Here is a 22402-nt window from a genome sequence, read left to right on the forward strand (position 1 = left end):
CAAAACCCACCACAGACCTAAAAACAGGGTACCCTGAGTGCCTAACATGCTCCCAGGTCATTCTGATTCTGGGTTTGGAAGTTGCTTACTACTTTGATATTTCCCCCAGTGACATTGTCCTGTGAATTAAATTTTTACCAATAGGAAAAATGAATTTTTTTACCAGGAGGGAAAAGGAGAAGGGGGGGAGAAAAGAGTTGCATGGCTTATATGGTCTAAGATAGTTCTTAAAATGTATATGGTGCATTAAAAAGCATGAGAAGGACCGCAGGAACTGTGTTAAGGGTGGTAACAAGGTTTACTAGAGGAGGAGGGGCGAGGCTGACCTGTGTTTGGAAGTCACTGTTGACTGGGCATGGAAGAGAGCATGGGCCGCTCTATAAGGGTGGATGAGAAGTGAGGGGAAGAAAAAACCTGTATGTATTTTTATAAGGTCAAATACATCTTTAGTTTCTGAATGGATCCTTTAGAAAGCAAAGACTGCAGATTGTGCTTCAAAATTTAGGAGGAAAATTAACTCACCTATTAATGTAAATGACTAAGTTTACTTGCAAATATATGAGAAAGTTGTTTTCAAATATTTGAAATGCTTATCATTACCAAGCCCTTTAAGCTGCAGGGCACTTTTGGTAATTAGTAGTGTGGCCAGAAGGACCAGAGAGCAATTTTGTTTTATTAAAAAATTAACTTTTGGCCAGGCGCAGTGGCTCACATCTGTAATCTCAGCACTTCAGGATCGCTTGAGCCCAAGAGTTTGAAACCAGCCTGGGCAACATAGAAAGACCTGTTTCTACAAAAAATGGAAAAAAATAGCTGGGCGTGGTGGTGCGTGCCTATAGTCCCAGCTATTTGGGAGGCTGATGTGGGAGGCAGAGGTTACAGTGAACTGAGATCAGGCCACTGCACTCCAGCTTGGGTGACAGAATGATACCTTGTCTCACAAAAATAAAAAAATAAAAAAATCGTGACCTGTCATCATGGGAAAAGTAACTTCTTCTACATGGTCTTTGTAATTGTTTTTGTAGACTTTGTCTCTTAGTATATCCTAATTGTTTTAAGTGCTCCTTTTTAACATCAGGGTTGTTTTCAGTTTCCTGTACTACAAATTACACCACAGTGCACGTTTTCATACCTTTATGCTTTAAAACTCTTCTTTTGTTGGAGCATTCCAAGGAGTAAGAGATGCTTAGGTCAAGAACTTTTTTTTTTTTTTGAAGGCCATTTTAACAGCTGTCATATGCTGTTTTCCTTAAAGTGCACATGTGTCAATTTGCATTGCAATAAGAGTGTATTAGAAGAATGCTAGTGTCAGGGCAGATTGATAGCCAATTCATGATCTATAATTAGCCCTGCTTATTTATTTGCAGATTTTCCATTTTTTTACTACCAATGTTTTTTCCAATTTCGCTCACTTATAGATTTTATAGATATACTAGTTTTAGCCTTGTTGAATGGTTCTAGCTAGTTCTGGAGCTTTGATAAGTCCTGATTTCCTCTTCATCTGTAGAATCCTTTATGATTTGTGGTTTTTTTGTTTGTTTTCAGTTTGAGACCATTTCTCCGGTAGGTGTAACTCTGATGGTCTCAATCCAGCCCAGACCTATTGTAATCTCCATTCATATAGCCAAATGCCTGGAAATGGACTAGCATTTATTTATGCAGTAGCTAATTTATATAGAGAGGTATGTAATTTTGATCAGAATTCCCACTCCAAATGCTAATGAGTATTTTTCTGTTGATTTTTTTGTGGGACTCAAGGTTCCCATTATTGACAGCATACATTGGAACTGCTTCATTGCAAGTGGCTGGGAAGTGGAATATGTGGAAGCTGGAAAACTTTATTGAAGTTATTTCTAAACAGAATTCTGATAGCATACTCAGCTCCTGGACTGAATAATAAACTATCCAGCCTCTTCATGTTTTTTGTTTTTTCGGGTTTTTTTGTTTGTTTTATGAAAGCATAGGGAACTGAAGAAATTGCATTAATTAAATTACTTGATGCTTGTTAGTTCTGTTTTAAAAAGATAAACCGTTAGCTTAAATGAAGAATCCAGTAGCAACATTCTAAGTATTTTATCTGAACAGAATCAACTTTGGTTTTCTGGTAACCAGAGTGAATGAAGCAAAGGGCCTTCAAATAACATTGTTTCTAAATAGCATCCCTGAGGTTAGAAAAGTAGTAAGATCCTAGTTAGCCAGGTTGGGATACTGAAGGAGGAAGAGTTTAACTGGTTTTATTTTGTACCCATAATAGCAGACATACTTAGGAGTGTTACTTGATTGTTCAGACTAAAACCTATCTTAGGAGTTCATTATTTTGGACATGTATGAATTAGAAGAATGAGAGAGGATGGTAGTTTTAGTTTTGTGTTTTTGCTTGCTAAAATTAGCCTATACATTGCACTATGATTTATCAAGATTTTTTACATTCAACATAGTATTAAGTAATACATTAATATCCATGATTCCCGGGCTTGGTCGTTTTATTTGCATGGGTAGTTTCTTTATACTTTTCATGTTTCCTGCCAATTAGTCCCCTTGCTGAGTTCCCTCAGTTAATTCACTAATACCTTAAGAGAGCTTAGGTAAGTTCAAATTGGTTTAATTTAAATTATATTACAATGACTTGATTTGTAAAATCTAGGTCTCAAAGTTCCAAACTGGAGCCGCCGCCAATTTCGGGGAACGAGGAGGAGGTGGGCTGCGGGCAGGGTAAGCAGCCTAGGGAGGCCCGCAAAGACCTCCCTGGGTCCCTGCGTGCCATCAGTACCCCTATCTTTCCCTTCCTTCCCACTCCACTTTGCTCTGCGTTTCAGGTTTTGGCTATATCAGGAAGCCTGAGTTCCCCAAAGAGCAAAACCGCGAGCCTGAAAAACCTTCTAGCTCAAGCGCCCCTCGTGCGGCGGGCAGCGGAAGTGTCCGGGCTCTGGGCCCCGGGAGGCCGGCGGCGGAGGCGCGGAGGGTGCGGGGCGCAGGCGGGGCGCCAGGCCCGGTGTCCGGCAGAGGGGGCGGTGCCCTGGGCGTCTCCGTGACTGCGCCTCTGCGCCCGCGTCTTGCCGCGGCTCCCGGGATGCGCGGAGGCGGTGGCGATGGCGATGATGCCTGTAGTCCTGCATCATCCGGAGCGGCAGGCGGAGCTGGGGTCCGGGCTGCGAGATGGAGGAGGAGGGGAGGCGCTGCGGCCACCTGGCAGGTGAGAGGCCGCGGGCCCCTGGAGGAGGACTACCCCACGATGCCGTGGACGGCTCCCGGAGACCGGCGGGATAGCTAGGAGCGCGGCTGCGCAGGGCCAGGCCCGGCTCCGCGTACCTGTCTTCCTGGTGCGGCCTTCAGGGTAGCCTTCTCGCCCGTCCTTGCCGGTTCCCAGGCTCTGCTCAGCCGTGGAATCCCCCAACCAACCAACGCCCCTACCCCGGCTGAGCCCTCCTAACCCATCACCCCTCTGCAGATTCGTTTACAAGCTAACCTGGCCCGGCCTAGGCCCTCCTTACCGTCACCTCACCCTTGTCCGGGAAGTGCCTACCCACCGCCAGCCCCTCACGGGGGGTCGACCTCCCCTGCCTGCAGTTTCCCACTCTGTCCTCAGGTTGAGGGCTCCATGGCCTCTTCATCCCTCCCATCAAATGACTCAGGCCTTCCCATCCCATTAGCTGCTCCGGGTTCAGTGTAGTTCTGCTGGATAGAAAGAGCAAGGGCTTTGAAATCCGATAAATCTGGCTCGACTCTTAGTGACCTTGGGGAAGTTATGGAACCTCCCTGAGGTTTTCCTGATCAGCAGAAATACAATGGGAATCACAATAATACAGAACCTTGCTCTCTCTCAGGGTTAGGCTCTGAAAATGCTAGCCTAAGACATTCTGGGGGAGGCGCGAGGAATGCGTTGGAAGAATTCAGGTCGTGAGTTAACTTATAAAAGCCCCTATAACATGTTTTAATATTTACTAAAATTTTAAACAGCACACTAGATATATCACAGGCTGTTCACACATCTTAATGAAAAATCATTGCCACTCAAATTATACAATAAATTTTCATCAGTATTCTTTGCTTACTTCAGGATGTCTCAGTTGTAAGAATATGCATGTGAATTCGTTCTGTCTTACTGCAGCTAATATGCATGCTTAAGACTGGTGTTCCAACTTAAAATCTTTCTGATTTTATGACTTTAATCACATCTTCTTCCATAACCTATTCTCCGTCTCAAAGATAAAGTGTAGCTTGTATGTTTGCATTGCAGATAACATGGGTAACCTTTATTTAATATTTAAGAGTAGCAAATCAGTATTAATTTACTCCCCTTCCAAAATCACTTTTATTTTCTGCCATCATCATGTCGTTCCAAATTATGGTCACAGCCTCCTCTTTCTTAAAGTCTCAGGGGTTACTACTAAGACCTGAGTTTACTTTCCCTCAATTTTCTTGATTTCTATTACACTAAAGTATTTCTGCAAACCTTTTCGTCTATTCTGTCCTCTGCTTTTTCTCCCTTTTCTCTTCCCAGCCCATGATTCCTTCTTTTTTCTAATTTGAGATAATTTGAGATATAGGAGTGATTTATGATTACATTATATGTGCACTACAATTATCAAGTTTGCCAAAAAGATACGTAGAAGAGTGTGTGTGTGTGTGTGTGTGTGTGTGTGTGTCTATCTGTATCTACATAGATGTAGATATAGCTATATAGATATATTAGAATTTCAGATTCCACAAAGTTTCAGCGGGGAAGGGGTTGCAATACCTATTCATAGGATTATTGTGAGAATGAAATAAAGCTTGATAATTTATGTAAAGCCTCTAGAATAGGTGCCTGGTGTGTAATAACCACTTAATACTTCTGACCTGGGGATGCCTCCCAAAAAGGTTTTTTTGTTGTTCGGCTTAGCACGGTGGTGAAGAGTGTGGAAGAGCAACTGCTTAGATTCAAGTCCATGTTCCACCACTTTAAATAACTTCTCTTTGACTTGGTTTCCTCAACTGCAAAATGGAGATGTTATACCAAATATTTCAGGGTTTCGTGAGGACCCAATAAGCTAATAGTGTAGAACATTGAGAACAGTATCTGGCACATCCTAAGCACTTGATAAAATTAATATACTAATAATGATGCTGATAATTATACTGCCATTGTTATTTCCTGACCTGGAATTCTTATTTTTTTTTAATTTATTGAAGGCTGAGTACAGTGGCTCACACCTGTAATCTCAGCACTTTGGGAGGCCAAAGCAGGCAGATCGCTTGAGCCCAGACATTGGAGACCAGCGAGGGCAACATAGTGAGACCCCCATCTCTATTAAAAATATATATACTGAAAATTTTAAAATTTGTTGGAAAAATGTAACTGTACAAAACGTGAAAGTTGCCTCTCCTCTACCCCAAATCACCTTTTTTCCTGCTGCCTCCTATTCTTGACTTACGTTAGTGTTTCATCATCTCATTTTTCTCTTAATCCCTTTTTCCAAATATCTCTTAGCCTGAAGTCTTCATAACTTCTGTCATCTCACTTCATTATTACCTAGTTACTTTTCATTTCTCTTAGCATCCTAATTCCAGACTCTTCATTCTTCTAACTTCCCCAGGCCAAATTCCTGCACCCCTCTTCACCCCTCTTCATTTCTCTACTTCCAAGGAAACCCTTGGAGATGAGGGGGTTAGAGACACCAGTATCACCTCCCTGCTCTTCCTGCCTCCTCAAATTGTGTTTTCTCTTCTACTTCTCTTTTCATAAATTAGCTCTAGTCCTCCTGTTAGCAATTTTAAAAAACAGTAAAAAGTTGTCTTTCTCACTATATAGGTATCAAAAGTGTTCAGAAACAAGTATACAGCCTTTAAGTGGAAATAGAGCTGTCTGGTACTATTTTTAAAAAATTCTAACCATCAAAAAACAAAAGTTCAGGATTTTCTTCTCTTATGGAACTTTTATTTAAAAGGAAAGTATAGAAAAGTTGGTCTCACTTTCCCGTGGACAAATTCACCGTGTCGTCCTGATCTGTACCATATGAACGTTAAGAGTAGAGATGGGGAGGGATTGCATTGGGAGTTATACCTGATGTAAATGATGAGTTGATGGGTGCAGCACAGCAACATGGCACAAGTATACATATGTAACAAACCTGCACGTTATGCACATGTACCCTACAACTTAAAGTATAATAATAATAAATAAAATTAAAAAAAAAAAAAAAAAAAAAGAGTAGAGATGAAGATATCTTCTTCCTTGATGAAGGACACCAGTCAATTATATGGATTTCCCAGGACTGGTATATGTCCGATAGTCACTGGCATGGCTGTACCTGTTGTTAAATGCAGAGAGACCTCTCTATTGGGTAGTCCATAGCTGCTAATCGGAGCCCCAGGTAATCCCTGACTGACCTGGTTCATTCCTCTGTACCCCCTTGATCCGGCAACTAAAGGGTTAACAGCTGGAGGCTTCTGGGATCCAGCTTGAGCTGGTGGTTAAGTACACTGAATATCAGCCCTGGACCTCCACAGTGCCACTGATTATTCCTAAAATTCTAGATTAAGGCAAACACTTTTTGGTTGTCAAGAACATAGCGCTGTCTCCAAGGAACAGCTTAGCCGGTCCCACCAGAAGCATCTGTTGGGAGCAGGTTGGGCACCAAGCCATGCAGGACTTTGGGATTTAGGACAATGTAGATTTGTGTGAGTGCACATTAAGTCTCATTGCAAAATAGAAAAAAAGAAGTTAGGAAAGCAAGAAGTTATTCTTTTAAAGTAGTGACTGTGCCTTACTCATCCTAGCACTTAGCACCTGGCATAATACTGGCATATGGTATACACATAATTAATGTAAATTGAGTGAACAAATGCAGGAATGGGTGCATGCCTCCTGCTTCACCATCAGGATATTCTTGTTGGGGATGATGGTAACTCACATTTATATAGCAGTTTAGACTTTCCAATGTGGTGCTTTGCACCTTGTAAATTTCTAGTATAATTCCAACATCCTTGGTTACTTCCAGTTTTCCCCCTCACATGTAGTTGTACACAAGGTTTTTTTTCCAAAGGAGAATATGCAGTTAATTGGCCAAGACATTGCAAGCTGGGGGAAAAATTATAAATACTGGGAAATAAAGGATTCTTCACAGGGAATGAAACAGGATTTGTTAATGATTTATGGGAAATATGTGAAGGGCCACATTATGCATCAACAATACCCTCCAACCTGTATTTCAAGCACGTGCAGTTTTTTGCCTCAGTGTCTCTGCTGCAAAGACCCACCCCCACTTCTCCTAGCCTGTCTGTCCCCACTCCATACCCCCGACCTTTCATCCAGCTGGCCCCTACTCGCTAAAGCGCCCTTCATCCTTTCCCAGCTCCCTTTCCACGTTGGAGTAGGTTCCCCCCTTCCATGCTCTCATAGCACCCTGCAACCTTATTAGGCTATAATTACATAGTTAGATTGATCTCCAACTAGATTGTGATCTCTTTGATGGAGAGGTTACGTTCTTGTATATCTTCAGTGCCTGACACAGAAGTGTTTCTAAAAGTAACATCTGCACACCCCTCAAACAGAATCACAAGGGGCGAGGCCAAGAAATCTGCTCTCCAAGTGATAACTTAAACTTTTTAACATGCTCTCCAGGTGACACTTAAACTCGTTTGAAAACCTCTGTGTCATACAACTAAATATTAGCTGGATTAATGCATCTGTTTGTATCTTTTTCTGTGTTGGGCCTTGTGAGGAGAAGTGCTTTCTGTGCACCAAGTCAGAGCTGAAAAATTCTAGTGCTTCGTTAAAAAGAGAGAGAGAGAGAGCTGGGTTTGGTGGTGCATGCTGTAGTCCCAGCTACTTAGGAAGCTAAGCCACGAGGACTACTTGAGCACAGGAGTTCAAGTTCAGCCTGGGCAACATGGCAAGACCCCATCGCTAATAAGTGAATAAATTTTTCTCTCAAGGTGACAGATATTAGTACTAATACTATTACTAATAATAATGAGATCACTGTATGAATTCCTTTGTTTCTACATTAATCCCTTTCTGTTTCTGGGTATGCATTTTTGTGTGTAGGCTCATCTGCCTTGGGCCTCTTTTGTCACATATTGTTCATATTGTTCGTCTGTGAGCTGAGGTCCTGACTCACTGAGTGTTTTTGGGGAGCAGAAGAAGGAGACATTTCTCTCTGAAGATGAACTCAACAGGCCACCTTCAAGATGCCCCCAATGCCACCTCGCTCCATGTGCCTCACTCACCAGAAGGAAACAGCACCTCTCTCCAGGAGGGTCTTCAGGATCTCATCCACACAGCCACCTTGGTGACCTGTACTTTTCTACTGGCGGTCATCTTCTGCCTGGGTTCCTACGGCAACTTCATTGTCTTCTTGTCCTTCTTCGATCCAGCCTTCAGGAAATTTAGAACCAACTTTGATTTCATGATCCTGAACCTGTCCTTCTGTGACCTCTTCATTTGTGGAGTGACGGCACCCATGTTCACCTTTGTGTTATTCTTCAGCTCAGCCAGTAGTATCCCAGATGCTTTCTGCTTCACTTTCCATCTCACCAGTTCCGGCTTCATCATCATGTCCCTGAAGACAGTGGCAGTGATTGCCCTGCACCGGCTCCGCATGGTGTTGGGGAAGCAACCTAATCGCATGGCCTCGTTTCCCTGCACCGTCCTCCTCACCCTGCTTCTCTGGGCCACCAGCTTCACCCTTGCCACCTTGGCTACCTTGAAAACCAGCAAGTCCCACCTCTGTCTTCCCATGTCCAGTCTGATTGCTGGAAAAGGGAAAGCCATTTTGTCTCTCTATGTGGTCGACTTCACCTTCTGTGTTGCTGTGGTCTCTGTCTCTTACATCATGATTGCTCAGACCCTGCGGAAGAACGCTCAAGTCAGAAAGTGTCCCCCTGTAATCACAGTCGATGCTTCCAGACCACAGCCTTTCATGGGGGTCCCTGTGCAGGGAGGTGGAGATCCCATCCAGTGTGCCATGCCGGCTCTGTATAGGAACCAGAATTACAACAAACTGCAGCACGTTCAGACCCGTGGATATACCAAGAGTCCCAACCAGCTGGCCACCCCTGCAGCGAGCCGACTCCAGCTGGTATCAGCCATCAACCTCTCCACTGCCAAGGATTCCAAAGCCGTGGTCACCTGCGTGATCATTGTGCTGTCAGTCCTGGTGTGCTGTCTTCCACTGGGGATCTCCTTGGTACAGGTGGTTCTCTCCAGCAATGGGAGCTTCATTCTTTACCAGTTTGAATTGTTTGGATTTACCCTTATATTTTTCAAGTCAGGATTAAACCCTTTTATATATTCTCGGAACAGTGCAGGGCTGAGAAGTAAAGTGCTCTGGTGCCTCCAGTACATAGGCCTGGGTTTTTTCTGCTGCAAACAAAAGACTCGACTTCGAGCCATGGGAAAAGGGAACCTCGAAGTCAACAGAAACAAATCCTCCCATCATGAAACAAACTCTGCCTACATGTTATCTCCAAAGCCACAGAAGAAATTTGTGGACCAGGCTTGTGGCCCAAGTCATTCAAAGGAAAGTGTGGTGAGCCCCAAGATCTCTGCTGGACATCAACACTGTGGTCAGAGCAGCTCAACCCCCATCAACACTCGAATTGAACCTTACTACAGCATCTATAACAGCAGCCCTTCCCAGGAGGAGAGCAGCCCATGTAACTTACAGCCAGTAAACTCTTTTGGATTTGCCAATTCATATATTGCCATGCATTATCACACCACTAATGACTTAATGCAGGAATATGACAGCACTTCAGCCAAGCAGATTCCAGTTCCCTCTGTTTAAAGTCACTGAGGCTATAGGATCTTATTTTTGTTTCTGATACTAATGGACTTTCTTCTAACTTTGAGTTCAGTGACGGATCAAAACCTAAAAGATTCAACTGAAAAGTTGGCAGTTATGGTTTTCTTTCGTCTGATGTGTCAGTATGTGTTGATTTGCTTTGTAGTTTGTTGACATCTTAAGATTTGATGTGAAAGTTTTAGATTTTTACCTTGATCTTTGCCCCAGTCTTTTGTACCAAACCTTTAAATAGATGCCAGGAATGAAGCTACTGTGTTAAAGTAGAAAGTCAACCGATTTTTATGATTTGAGTCAGTGTTATGTGTCTTCAAAATAAGATATTGACTGGACTTTTTTAAAGAATGTGAAGGTGTGATTTTTGCTGAGGTGTTATTTTTATTAAATGAATTGTAAATTTTGATTTTTTGAAGTGCTGAAATTGGGAACACTATACCTTTTTGGTAGCAGGTTGATTTGAATAAATAATATATTGTTAGCTGGGTGCAGTGGTGTGCACCTGTAGTCCTAGCTACTTGGGAGGCTGAGGCAGGAGGATCACTTGAGCTTGGGAGTATGAGTCCAGCCTGGGCAACACAGCAAGACCCTGTCTCTAAAAGAAATGTATATATTCTTTTTTTTCTTTTTTCTTTTTTTGAGACAGAGTTTCACTCTTGTTGCCCAGGCTGGAGTGCAATGGCACAATCTCGGCTCACCGCAACCTCCACCTCCCGGGTTCAAGCGATTCTCCTGCCTCAGCCTCCCGACTAGCTGGGATTACAGGTGCATACCACCATGCCTGGCTAATTTTTGTATTTTTAGTAGAGACAGGGTTTCTCCGTGTTGGTCAGGCTGGTCTTGAACTCCTGACCTTAGGTGATCCGCCTGCCTTGGCCACCTAAAGTGCTGGGATTACAGGCGTGAGCCACTGCACCCAGCCAGAAATATATATGTTCTTAAGGCAGAAAAGGAGATAACTCTGTCTTTACCAAAAACACTCAAACATAGGCATTAGGTACTTTTCTTTCATAGGACAGTCAACTAAGAACATAGTAGTGTGATTATTGCCATTTCTTATTATAGACATATTTTATGTCAATTGAGTAGGTTTACAGTTCTTTTGAAAAAGAAATATGTTTGGGCCAGGCGAGGTGGCTCACGCCTATAATCCCAGCACTTTGGGAGGCTGAGGCGGGTGGATCACCTGAGGTCAGGAGTTGGAGACCAGCCTGGCCAACATGGTGAAACCCCGTCTCTACTAAAAACACAAAAATTAGCCAGGTGTGGTGGCAAGTGCCTGTAATCCCATCTACTTGGGAGGTTGAGGCAGGAGAATCGCTTGAACCTGGGAGACAGAGGTTACAGTGAGCTGAGATTGTGCCATTGCATCCAGCCTGGGTGACAAGAGCAAGACTTCATCTTAAAAAAAAAAAAGGAAAAAGAAAAAAAAGATATATTTTTGCTTGTTAAAAGTGTATTCTTTTTTTTCTTTTTTTTTTTTTTTCTGAGATGGAGTCTTGCTCTGTCGCCCAGGCTGGAGTGCAGTGGTATGATCTCTGCTCACTGCAACCTGCACCTCCCAGGCTCAAGCGATTCTCCTGCCTCAGCCTCCCAAGTAGCTGGGGTTACAGGCATGTGCCACCACGCCCAGCTCATTTTTGTATTTTTAGTAGAAATGGGGTTTCACCATGTTGGCCAGGCTGGTCTTGAACTCCTGTCCTCAGGTGATCTGCCTGCCTCGGCCTCCCAACATGCTGGGATTACAGGCGTGAGCCGCCCCACCTGGCCCAAAAGTGAATTGTTTCTGAATGATCTTACTCGAGAAGCCTAGTGACGAGGACTGCGTCTATGGTAGCGGTGCACTCTTCCCGGGAGAGAAGGCACTGCTGTAATCATCTCAGTTGCTGGTGTTCTGTGGAAAACAGTGTGGACTCCTGTCATGCATTGGGCAATATTCATTATTGCTTAACAAGGTGTAGAGATGAGATTGGGAATGTTTTGATTTATGTTTTCCTTCTGTGTGAGAAGAGTTTGCTAACCGCCTGACAGTATTCAAGTAACTATTTAGAAATGACTTTTTTGTCTTTATATATTACTATGGTAGAAAAATTCTCAAGATAATCTATTTTCAAACTAATTGTTTTATTTCTCTCCCATTAATCTTAAACTGGAAATGGACAGAAAGAAAAAATAGATTAAATATTTCTTTACCTGAAACTAATTTTACTATATGCTCTGCGATTCCTAGCATAACAACTGTGAACTCATATTTTTATGTAAAAATATTTTCATTATACAGTTAGTATTTGAACTCACTAGGTTTTTAAATGTTAGACACCCAAGATGAGCATCAATATACAACACCTATCTTTATAAGTTGTTATAGTCAAGAATTATTATTGCACATTGGAAGGTACTTTGTTCCTTTACATAAAAGGCTTTTTTTTTTTTTTTTTTTTTTTTTGTAGAAACAGAGTGTCATTCTGTCACCCAGGCTAAAGTGCAGTGGCATGATCTCAGCTCACTGCAACTTCCACCTCCCGGGTTCAAGCAATTTTCTTGCCTCAGCCTCTGGAGTAGCTGGGATTACAGGTGCCTGCCACCATGCCCAGCTAATTTTTGTATTTTTGGTAGAGACAGGGTTTCACCATGATAGCCAGGCTGGTCTTTTATTCTTGGCCTCAAGTGATGCACCTGCCTCGGCCTCCCAAAGTGCTGGGATTACAGGCGTGAGAAACCACATCCAGCTGAAAGGCATTTAATTATAGTTTCCTCCCCCAGTTATCCCCAAATACAGGGGTCATGAGAGGTATAGAGAAGACAGAATAGATATTCAGTTAGAACTCTGCTCAACCTCATCTTACAACTGTTACCTTTCAGTATTGATCAGTTATTTCTATTTCTGAGATTTAAATATGAGGCATACATTTTATTTTGTTTTCCTTTTCTTCTAAATGTTTTTCTTGCCACACGCAGGGATAGCCTCAGATTACTTTGTTTTTAAGTTCACCTTTTAGACTGATTTGCCTACCTACTCCCTCCTTCTTTTCCTTTCTCCCTCCCTCCTTCCCTTTTTCCCTTTCTTTTCTTTTTTTTTTTTTTTTGAGATGGAGTCTCACTCTTGTTGCCTAGGCTGGAGTACAGTGGCACGATCTCAGCTCACTGCAACCACCACCTCCCGGGTTCAAGCGATTCTCCTGCCTCAGCCTCCTGAGTAGCTGGGACTACAGGTGCACACCACCATGCCAAGCTAATTTTTGTATTTTTAATAGAGACAAGGTTTCACCATGTTAGCCAGGCTGGTCTCGCACTCCTGACCTTGTGATCCACCCACCTCGGCCTCCCAAAGTGCTGGGCTTACAGGCATGAGCCAGTGCACCTGGCCTATTATCTCTTTTTAACAAAGAGTTAAGAAATCTAATATTCTCTCCCAAGATCATTTGAAGAATTGTGGCAAATTAGGAATTAGATTTTTGTCTTAATTCAAAACCTGGTATTTACCCCAGTATGCCAAACAGCTTTATAAAGAATACAACATTAATCAAGAATCACATTTTTAAAGGCATACATCTATTTTTTTGGCTAGGCATTTCAAATGTGATGTAATAAAAGATTAACACAAAAGTAATTTCTATTTATAAAATTTAAAATGGCAGGTTTTCTGTGTGATGTTTGAATCTGAGATGATTTGACTGGCATGAGGCCCATCATTGGGAGGTAAAAATTATAGCACAAAGAAAACTAAGCAGGTGCATGTGAGGTATTGTCTCTTTATGCTCATCAAAAAATTATCTCCAAAAGAAAAGTTTAAAAAAAGGAAATTATTGTTACAAATTGCATGAAATATATAGTGGGCTCGATTCGTAGCCCCCTCCATATCTGTATCTCTATATGTAAATATAGAGATGTAGACATAACTTGTTTCTTCCTAAGTTATATATGTCTACCTCTACCTGCGTTAACATAACATAATAAAGGTGTCATGGTACAGGAGGTAGACATATATAACTTACCTCTTCATAAGGGCTAAAATGAGAACTAAAAGTAATGAGAATTCAGTTGAATATGATTAATTATCAGGATATGTCAATTAGTTCTCTTGATGCTTACTGTGATGCAAAGTATGTGATGTATTTTAAACATTTTATAATAATTGTTCTTATGTTAACCATTAGGCAAGATTTGTATTTCTAATGCTTTTAATGTTCTTTTAAAATAATGTTTGGAAAATAAAAATACTGAAAATCCTAACATTTCTGAATACCAGTTTGCAATATAATGATTTTCCTGTCTAATCATTTTAAAACTATCAGAGCATGGCAATGATCATTTTTGCACAATGGATAACAATGTGTTGAACCACAGAGAACTCTTTCCCTTAAGAGATGAAATAACGTGTTTGATTTTATATATATTTTATTTTATTTATTTTTTGTAGAGACAGTGTCTCCCTGTGTTGCCCAGGTTGGTCTCCAACTCCTGGGCTCAAGCAATCCTCCCGCCTCAGCCTTCCAAATTGCTGGGAAAGAGGCGTGAGCCACTTACCGGTGTTTGACTACGTTTTGTATCATATATGCTTAGACTAACCAAGGATAGATAATGCCAAAGACTATTTACAAAACTAAGTTTCTTGCTCAGTGAAAAGAGGCTAAATGAACGTTTCAACAACTAATTTAAATGAGATTTACCTGGAAAAACAAAATTTTCGAATTTTTAGTTTACCGATCAGAGTTTGGATTTAAGAATCAAAAAACATTAACATAAGCAGGAACGGGTTTCATATAGGAAACTAGATGTCTACAGAATGGTTACATAGGGCTCTATGATGAGTCTCCAGGAAAGATTCCACCATAAACATGACCAGCCGGACTAGCCAGAAATGCTACTACTTCTGCTCCAACCAAGAAGAGAGGAAGTCAGGAAGCCTACCTTGGACTTTTGACTTCTAGAACACACTGTTAAAGTTGTCCAGCAATGAGGAAGTTGCTGCCACCACTATTTCCACAAAAAACTCTCTTGACACCTTCAAAGCAAGTATCTAAACAAGACATTGCTGTAGGAAAAATCTGGCAGCATGCAATTGGGTGGAGAAACTAAGTTTGCCTCTGGAACGCTAGCTTCAGGGGAATCTGGAAAGTGTACTAACACAAAAGTATACTCAAAGGAGATGCAGAGTTCTAATCTGCTCTGTCCACAGTGGTTCAACTTGTTAGTCAACAATTTTTTTTTTTTTTTGAGATGGATTCTCACTCTGTTGCCTAGGCTGGAGTGTAGTGGTGCAGTCTTGGCTCACTGCAACCTCCACCTCCTGGGTTCCAGTGATTCTCCTGCCTCAGCCTCCTGAGTAGCTGGGATTACAGGCATGCGCCACCATGCCTGGCTAATTTTTGTAGCAGAGACAGGGTTTCACCATGTTGGCCAGGCTGGTCTTGAACTCCTGATCTCAGGTGATCCATCCGCCTCAGCCTCCCAAAGTGCTGTGATTACAGGCATGAGCCACCGTGCATGGCCAGTAGTCAACATTTTTTATACATACCTCTAGCCATACTTCCAAACAACAGCAGTAGCCATACCACCATTCTCCCTCTTGAAATAATGCAGCTTCTCTCATTTAAACAAAAGTGTGTACTTTGCTAGGTGCTGCGGTAATCTTAGCACTTTGGGAGGCTGAAGTGGGAGGATCACTTGAGCCCAGGAGTTTAAGATGCACCTGGGCAACATGGCAAAACCCCGTTTCTACAGAAAAGTTACCTGGGCATGGTGGTAGGTACCTATAGTCCCAGCTACTGGGGTGGCTGAGGTGGGAGGATCACCTGAGTGAATCCAGGAGGCCTAGGCTTCAGTGAGCCCTGCAGAGTGAGATCCTGTCACAGAACAAAACAAAACAAAACAAAAAATGTGTGCTCTCCTCCAGAGGGAAGATGCTAAGTCTGATCAATCTCTGGGTTTCTCAGTGATGTTCATTATTATTCTAGTTCAGTCAAAAATCTCTACGTGATGCTCTGTAACCTAAGGACTAAATTATAAAACTTACCACCAACAAACAAATTTAATCATCAAGGGAAAACAGAGTACAAAGAAGAAATTGGTTGAAAAGGTTTCATAGACACACACACACACAGACACACACACACCCTAGGATAAAGAAGAAATGGGGATTAGTACAGACTTTGCTTGATTCCATTGGTCAGGAAGCTGTGATTGGTATTTTATAATGTCTTCCACTTCCCATTTCCTATCCCTTTGCCATTAGCTAGCTTATCATATAGTCTGAGAAAGTAAGTTTTATCAAATAGCAGAGGGAATGAAATACTAAGAAAACAAAATTTATAAAACATAACGTAGGATTACAGAAATAACTGGATAAATGGAAATGCTTAATATCATATATAAAAGACAAATCTTTGAATTAAAAAACAACATGAAGGCCGGGCGCGGTGGCTCTCGCCTGTAATCCCAGCACTTTGGGAGGCCGAGGTGAGCAGATCACTTGAGGTCAGGAGTTCAAGACCAGTCTGACCAACATGGTGAAACCCCATCTCTACCACAAATACAAAAATTAGCCGGGCATGGTGGCAGGTGCATGTAATCCCAGCTACTCGGGAGTCTGAAGCAGAAGAATTGCTTGAACCTGGGAGGCGGAGGTTGCAGTGAGCCAAGATCACGCCACTGCTCTCCAGTCTGGGTGACAGAGCGAGACTGCGTCTCAAAAAAAAAAAATAAATAAAAACAACATGAAAATACATGCAACATTTGCTGCTTGGAATAGAGAAACACAAACTGGAGTAAAAATTAAGATATAGACAAAAGTAGACAAGCCTTCATGAACAAAAAATGATGGTGACAATATAAATATCAAAGAACTGAAAGCAAAACCACATTCTAGAAGATAACTAATACTGATTGATAAGAGGAACAACCAAAAAATAAAGCAATAAGTTTCATTCATTCAGCTGATATTTGTTGAATACTATGTACCAGCTTGAGATAATGGGTGAACACAACAATGAAGTTTCTACCCCCATAACACATTATACTGCAGATGAAAAATATGTAATTTTCAAGCACAGGATCCCACAGTAATGCATGGGGGATATGTCCCAAGACCCCCAGTGGATACCTGAAACCTGGGATAGTGCCAAACCTGAAATATTCCATACTTTTTCCTTTACACACATACCAGTGATAAAGCCTAATTTATAAGGCATGGCAAGAGATTAACAATAACGAATAATATTGTAATAAAAGTTATGTGAATGTGGTCTCTCTCGAAATATACCACAGGAAACTGAAACCAAGGATAAGGGGGGACTACGGTAGTGATACGTTGTATGAAAACGATAAAATAGTAAAAGCGGAGAAAGTATAGGGGGCGGTGGGGATGTGATTTTGACACAGGGAGACTAGAGATAGTCTTTCTTAGGAGATATTTGAGCAGCATCTTGAATGAAGTCTAAGGAATTGAGCCAGGAACATAGTTGGGACAAGAGCTTTCCAAGCTCCAGGAGTAGCCACTAAAGGCCCAAAACAGGCATATGTTTGGCATGTTTAAGAAAATCGGAGGTGGAGTGCGGTGGCTCATACCTGTAATCCCAGCACTTTGGGAGGCCAAGGCAGGCGATCACTTGAGGTCAGGAGTTTAAGACCAGCCTCGCCAACGTGGCGAAACCCCGTCTCTACTGAAAATACACAAGTTAGCCAGGCGTCGTGGTGTATGCCTGTAGTCCCAGCTCCTTGGGAAGCCGAGGCAGGAGAGTCCCTTGAACCCGGGAGGAGAGGATGGCAGTGAGCCGAGATCACACCACTGCACTCCAGCCTGGGCGACAAAGTGAAACTCTGTCTCAAGAAAAAAAAAAAAAAAAAAATTGGCAGAGAGAATGGCAGGAAATGAGGTAGCCAGGAACCAGATCATATAGGCTCTTTGCAGGACTTGACAAGTGTTTTAGATTTTTATTCCACATATGATGAAAAATCATTGCAAGGTTGAGAGCAGAGGCTTCATAAAACCAGATTTGTCAAAAACAACAAAGTGCACAAAGCAAAATCTGTTAGAACTACAAGAAGAAATGGGCAGAAACATGAGCAAAGTAGGAGATTTTAATACCCCACTAAGTCTAGGATGGACCAAGAAGACAAGAATAATAAGAACATAGAACAGTTTACAAATATATAATTAGAAAATAGAATTAATATTGAGGTGTATATACATAATTTTATATACCTCACAGCAAATAAGCTTTCTTTTACATGTTAGCAGAAATAAAGAAAACTGAGTAAATTAATAGACCAAAAGAAAACGCTCAATGAAATAGAAATGCTGAGTCCCAGTGTAATAAACTAACAATGTTATACACCATTTAAGCTCTATTTAGCTCCATTCAACTTTTGTTGTTTTTGCCATTTTTAATTCTCATCTGTTTTTATTTTGAACCTGACAAGATATTACAGTTATTGTGTGGTCAATATCTTTTTTTTTTTTTTGAGACAGAGTCTCACTCTGGAGTGCAATGGCATCTCTGCTCACTGCAGCCCCCACCTCCACCTCCCCAAATTAAGCAATCCTCCCACCTCAGGCTCCTGAGTAGCTGGAACTACCCGCACAGGCCACCATGTCCAGCAAATTTTTGTTGTTTTTGTTGTTGTTTTTGTAGAGGCAGAGTTTCATCGTGTTGCCCAGGCTGGTCTCAAATTCCTGGGCTCAAGTGGTCCTCCCACCTCAGCCTCCCAAAGTGCTGGGATTACAGGTGTGAGCCGCCACACTTGGCCTATTCATTGATATTTACCCATATATTATCACATTTCTTAAAAATTTTATTTTTTTTTTTGAGACAGGTCACTCTGTCACCCAGGTTGGAGTGCAGTGGCACAGTGATGGCTCACTGCAGCCTCATCCTTGTGGGCTGAAGCGATTTTCCTGTCTTAGCCTCCCAAGTAGCTGGGACTATAGGCATGCCCCACCGTGCCTGGGCTAATTTTTTTTTTTTTTTTTTTTTTTTTAAGTAGAGGTGTGGTCTCCCTATGTTGCCCAGGCTGGTCTCAAACTCCTGGGCTCAAGCAATCCCATTTTGGCCTCACAAAGTGCAGAGATTACAGCCATGAGTCATCATGCTCGGCCCTTAAAATTTTTAAATAAATTTTCAATTGTTTTGATTCAGCAGGTAAGTTATTACATACTCCTTAGTGGATTCTGACTTCTGACCTCCATGGCCCCCATCTAGCTTATTTTCCTCCCTCCCTCCCTCCCTTCCTTCCTCTCTCTCTCTCTTTCTCTCTTCTTTTCAAAGAGATAAGGTCTTGCTCTGTCACCAGACTGGGGTGCTGTGGTGCGATCTTGGCTCACTGCGGCCTCCACCTCCTGGGCTCAAGTGATCCTCCCACCTCAGTCTCCTGAGTAGCAGGGACTACAGGAGTATGCCACCAGGCCTGGCTAATTTTTCTGTAGAGACATAGTTTCTCTATGTTGCCCAGGCTGATCTTGAACTCCTGGGCTCAAGCAGTCCTCCCACCTCAAGCCTTCCAAAATGCTGGGATTATAGGCATTAACCAAAGTGCCTGGCTTATATTTCTTCCTTACTATTCTTTCTTGCATCTCAGACCTTTCATTTGGTTCCATTTCCTTCTGTCTTAATGTGTCGTTTAGAATTTCCTTTAATGTTTCTTTTCTGTTAGTGAATGATCTCTGTTTGTTTTCTGGTAACATTTTTATTTTGCCATCATTCTTTATTTTATTTTATTTTATTTTTTTTGAGACAGGGTCTCATTCTGGCACCCTGGAATGCAGTGGTGCAATCACAGCTCACTGCAGCCTCAACCTCCCATTGCCTTCATTCTTACAATAATTTTTTTCTGAGTAAAGACTTTGTGTTTTATCTTTTAGTGTAGTAGTGTATTCCCTACTTCTTGGTTAGTGCTTCGTTAAAAAAAAAAAAAAGAAGGAAAGTATTATTCCATTGTCTTCTGACTTTCACTGTTGCTATTACAAACTCAACTGTTTGGCCAGGCACAGTGGCTCATTCCTGTAATCCCAGCACTTTGGGAGGCCAAGGTGGGTGAATCACCTGAGGTCAGGTGTTCGAGACCAGCCTGGCCAACATGGTGAAACCCCGTCTCATCTAAAAATACAAAAATTAGCTGGGCGTGGTGATGGGTGCCTGTAATCTCAGTTACTTCGGAGGCTGAGGCAGGATAATCGTTTGATCTCAGGAGGTGGAGGTGGCAGTGAGCCGAGATCGTGCCACTGCAATCCAGCCTGGGTGAAAGAGTGAGACTCCATCTCAAAAAAAAAAAAAAAATAGCTGTTTGACTGCATGCTGCTTATTTGAATACATTCTCCCTACCCCATTCCATATCCCACCTTCTGGCTACTTTTATTATATTTTTGTCTTTGGTGTTCTACAGTTTTAATAGATGTGTATTTTTTAATTTATCTTGGGATTTGTTGGACTTCTCAAATTTATGGCTTGGTGTCTTTCATCAACTGTGGACAATTCTCCGCCATTAATCTCTTCAAATATTGCTTCTGTCCCTTTCTCTCTACTCTCTCCTTAACCTGGCTTTCATTTTTTTCATCTCTTGCTTTCTTTGTTGTACTTTGAATAACTCCGTCCACCCTATCTTCTAGTTCATCAATTCTCCCTTCTTCTGAATCTATTCTGTTAAAATTGATTATCAAATTATCAATTTTAATTATGATTACTATATTTTTCATTTTGAGAAATTTTCTCATGTTAAAAAAAAACCTGTTGGCCAGGTGTGGTGGCTCACACTTGTAATCCCAGCACTTTGGGAAGCCAAGGCTGACTAACATGGTGAAACCCCATCTTTACTAAAAATGCAAAATTAGCCAGGCATGGTGGCATGCGCCTGTAATCCCAGCTACTTGGGAGGCTGAGGCAGGAGAATCACTTGATCTCAGGAGGCGGAGGTTGCAGTGAGCTGGGATTGCACCACTGCACTCCAGACTGGGCAACAGAGCAAGACTCTGTCTAAAAAAAACCCCAAAAAACAGAAAACAAAACAAAAAAAACACCTGTTAGGTTATATTTTTAGAGTTTCCAGTTTCTACATATAATTAAAGTGTGGTGGCTCACACCTATAATCCCAGCACTTTGGGAGGCTGAGGCCGGATGGGTGGGTCATCTGATGTCAGGAGTTTGAGACCAGCCTGACCAACATGGAGAGAAACCCCATCTCTCCTGAAAATACAAAATTAGCTGGGCGTGGTGCCAAATGCCTGTAATCCCAGCTACTTGGGAAGCTAAGGCAGGAGAGTCGCTTGAACCCGGGAGGCGGAGGTTGCGGTGAGCTGAGATCGCGCCATTGCACTCCAGCCAGGGCAACAAGAGCAAAGTTCCATCTCAAAAAAAAAAAAAAAAAAGAAAGAAAAGAAAGTGCATCATTTATTTTTTATTTAGTGCAAGGATAGTTTTCTAAAATGACTAATAATCCTATTGTAATATTTGATTTTCATAAAATAGGACTTTTGTCAATTATTTTTGCTGGTAGTCCTTCATCGTGCCTTGTTTTCTTGATTCTGTGTTTACTTTTACTGTGAGTTGCTAATTTTCCTTAAAATTTTTTGGTGAAAATTTTCACCCCGGTTGATAGCACTGCCTTAAGTGAAGGTACATTCCTCCAGAAAGAACTTGCATTTGCCTCTTCTAGGTGCCTAAATGTATTACCAGTTCAGGACCACTTTAAACTGAGCTTAGAGTTCTTTTGAACTACTTAGGTGATGTGGGTATATAGGTTACTATCTACAAGGCACTAAGTTTGCGATTATAACCTCTAAGAGATAATTTTTTCCATTTCTCTGTTTATATCAAGGACAACTTTTCCTGATGTTCCCTGGACATGAGGTAGAGAGGAGTGGGATGGATTTATTTCTTCTTTACCATTACCTTGAGGATGTAGCACTTTGGAGTCTTAGTTTTAAGGAAAGTGGGTCTCCTTTTAAGAAGCTTCAGTCATCAAAACTGAAGCGCAATTTCTCTAACGTTGGCAAACACCTTCAGGGCAAAAGTGTCTACCATCCTTCACTTACCTCTTGGAGTCCTCTCCTTAGAGTCGTCTCCTCTCCCCTCTTCTCCCCTCCCCTCCCCCCCTCTCCTCCCCTCCCTTCCCCTCCTTTCCCCTCCCCTCCCCTTTCCTTTCTCCTTTCTTCTCCTTTTCTTTCCTTTTTCCTTTCTTTTCCTTTCCTTTCTTCCCCTTTCTTTTCCTTTCCTTTCCTTTCTTCCTCCTCCCCTCCCCCCGCTCCCCTTCCCTTCCCTTTCTTTCCCTTCCCCTTTCCTTTTTGTTTGAGGCAGATTCTCACTCTGTCACCCAGGCTGGAGTGCAGTGGTGTGATCCTGGCTCAAGTGAGCCTGCCACCTCAGCCTCTCAAGTAGTTGTTACCACACGTGTGCGCCACCATGGCCAGCTAATTTTTCATATGTTTTGTAGAGACTGGGTTTCACCATGTTGCCTAGGCTTATATTTTTGTCTTGTAATTTTTCACTCTTTTATCAGCTCTTTGAAGTTTTTAAGACGTTTTATGTATTAGAGCATATTGTGAAGTTGAAATATTTATTGTTAACGAAATCAGAGCGTTGTTATTATCATCAACCTCTTACCCAAACTGCTCAATTTAATAATAATAA

The 22402-nt window shown here is 41.9% G+C and overlaps 1 protein-coding gene across 1 annotated transcript; it reads left to right on the top strand.

Annotated features, from left to right (window-relative positions):
- Positions 1-2985: 2985 nt before the first annotated feature.
- On the top strand, positions 2986-9982 carry GPR75 (G protein-coupled receptor 75). Its single transcript, NM_001204509.2, is given in 2 exon segments — positions 2986-3193; positions 8030-9982. A coding segment is annotated over 1 exon segment (1623 nt). The 5' UTR covers positions 2986-3193; positions 8030-8147; the 3' UTR covers positions 9771-9982.
- The last annotated feature ends 12420 nt before the right edge of the window (positions 9983-22402 follow it).

The sequence above is a fragment of the Macaca mulatta genome, chromosome 13, assembly GCF_049350105.2.
Source record: "Macaca mulatta isolate MMU2019108-1 chromosome 13, T2T-MMU8v2.0, whole genome shotgun sequence".
NCBI lineage: Eukaryota > Metazoa > Chordata > Mammalia > Primates > Cercopithecidae > Macaca > Macaca mulatta.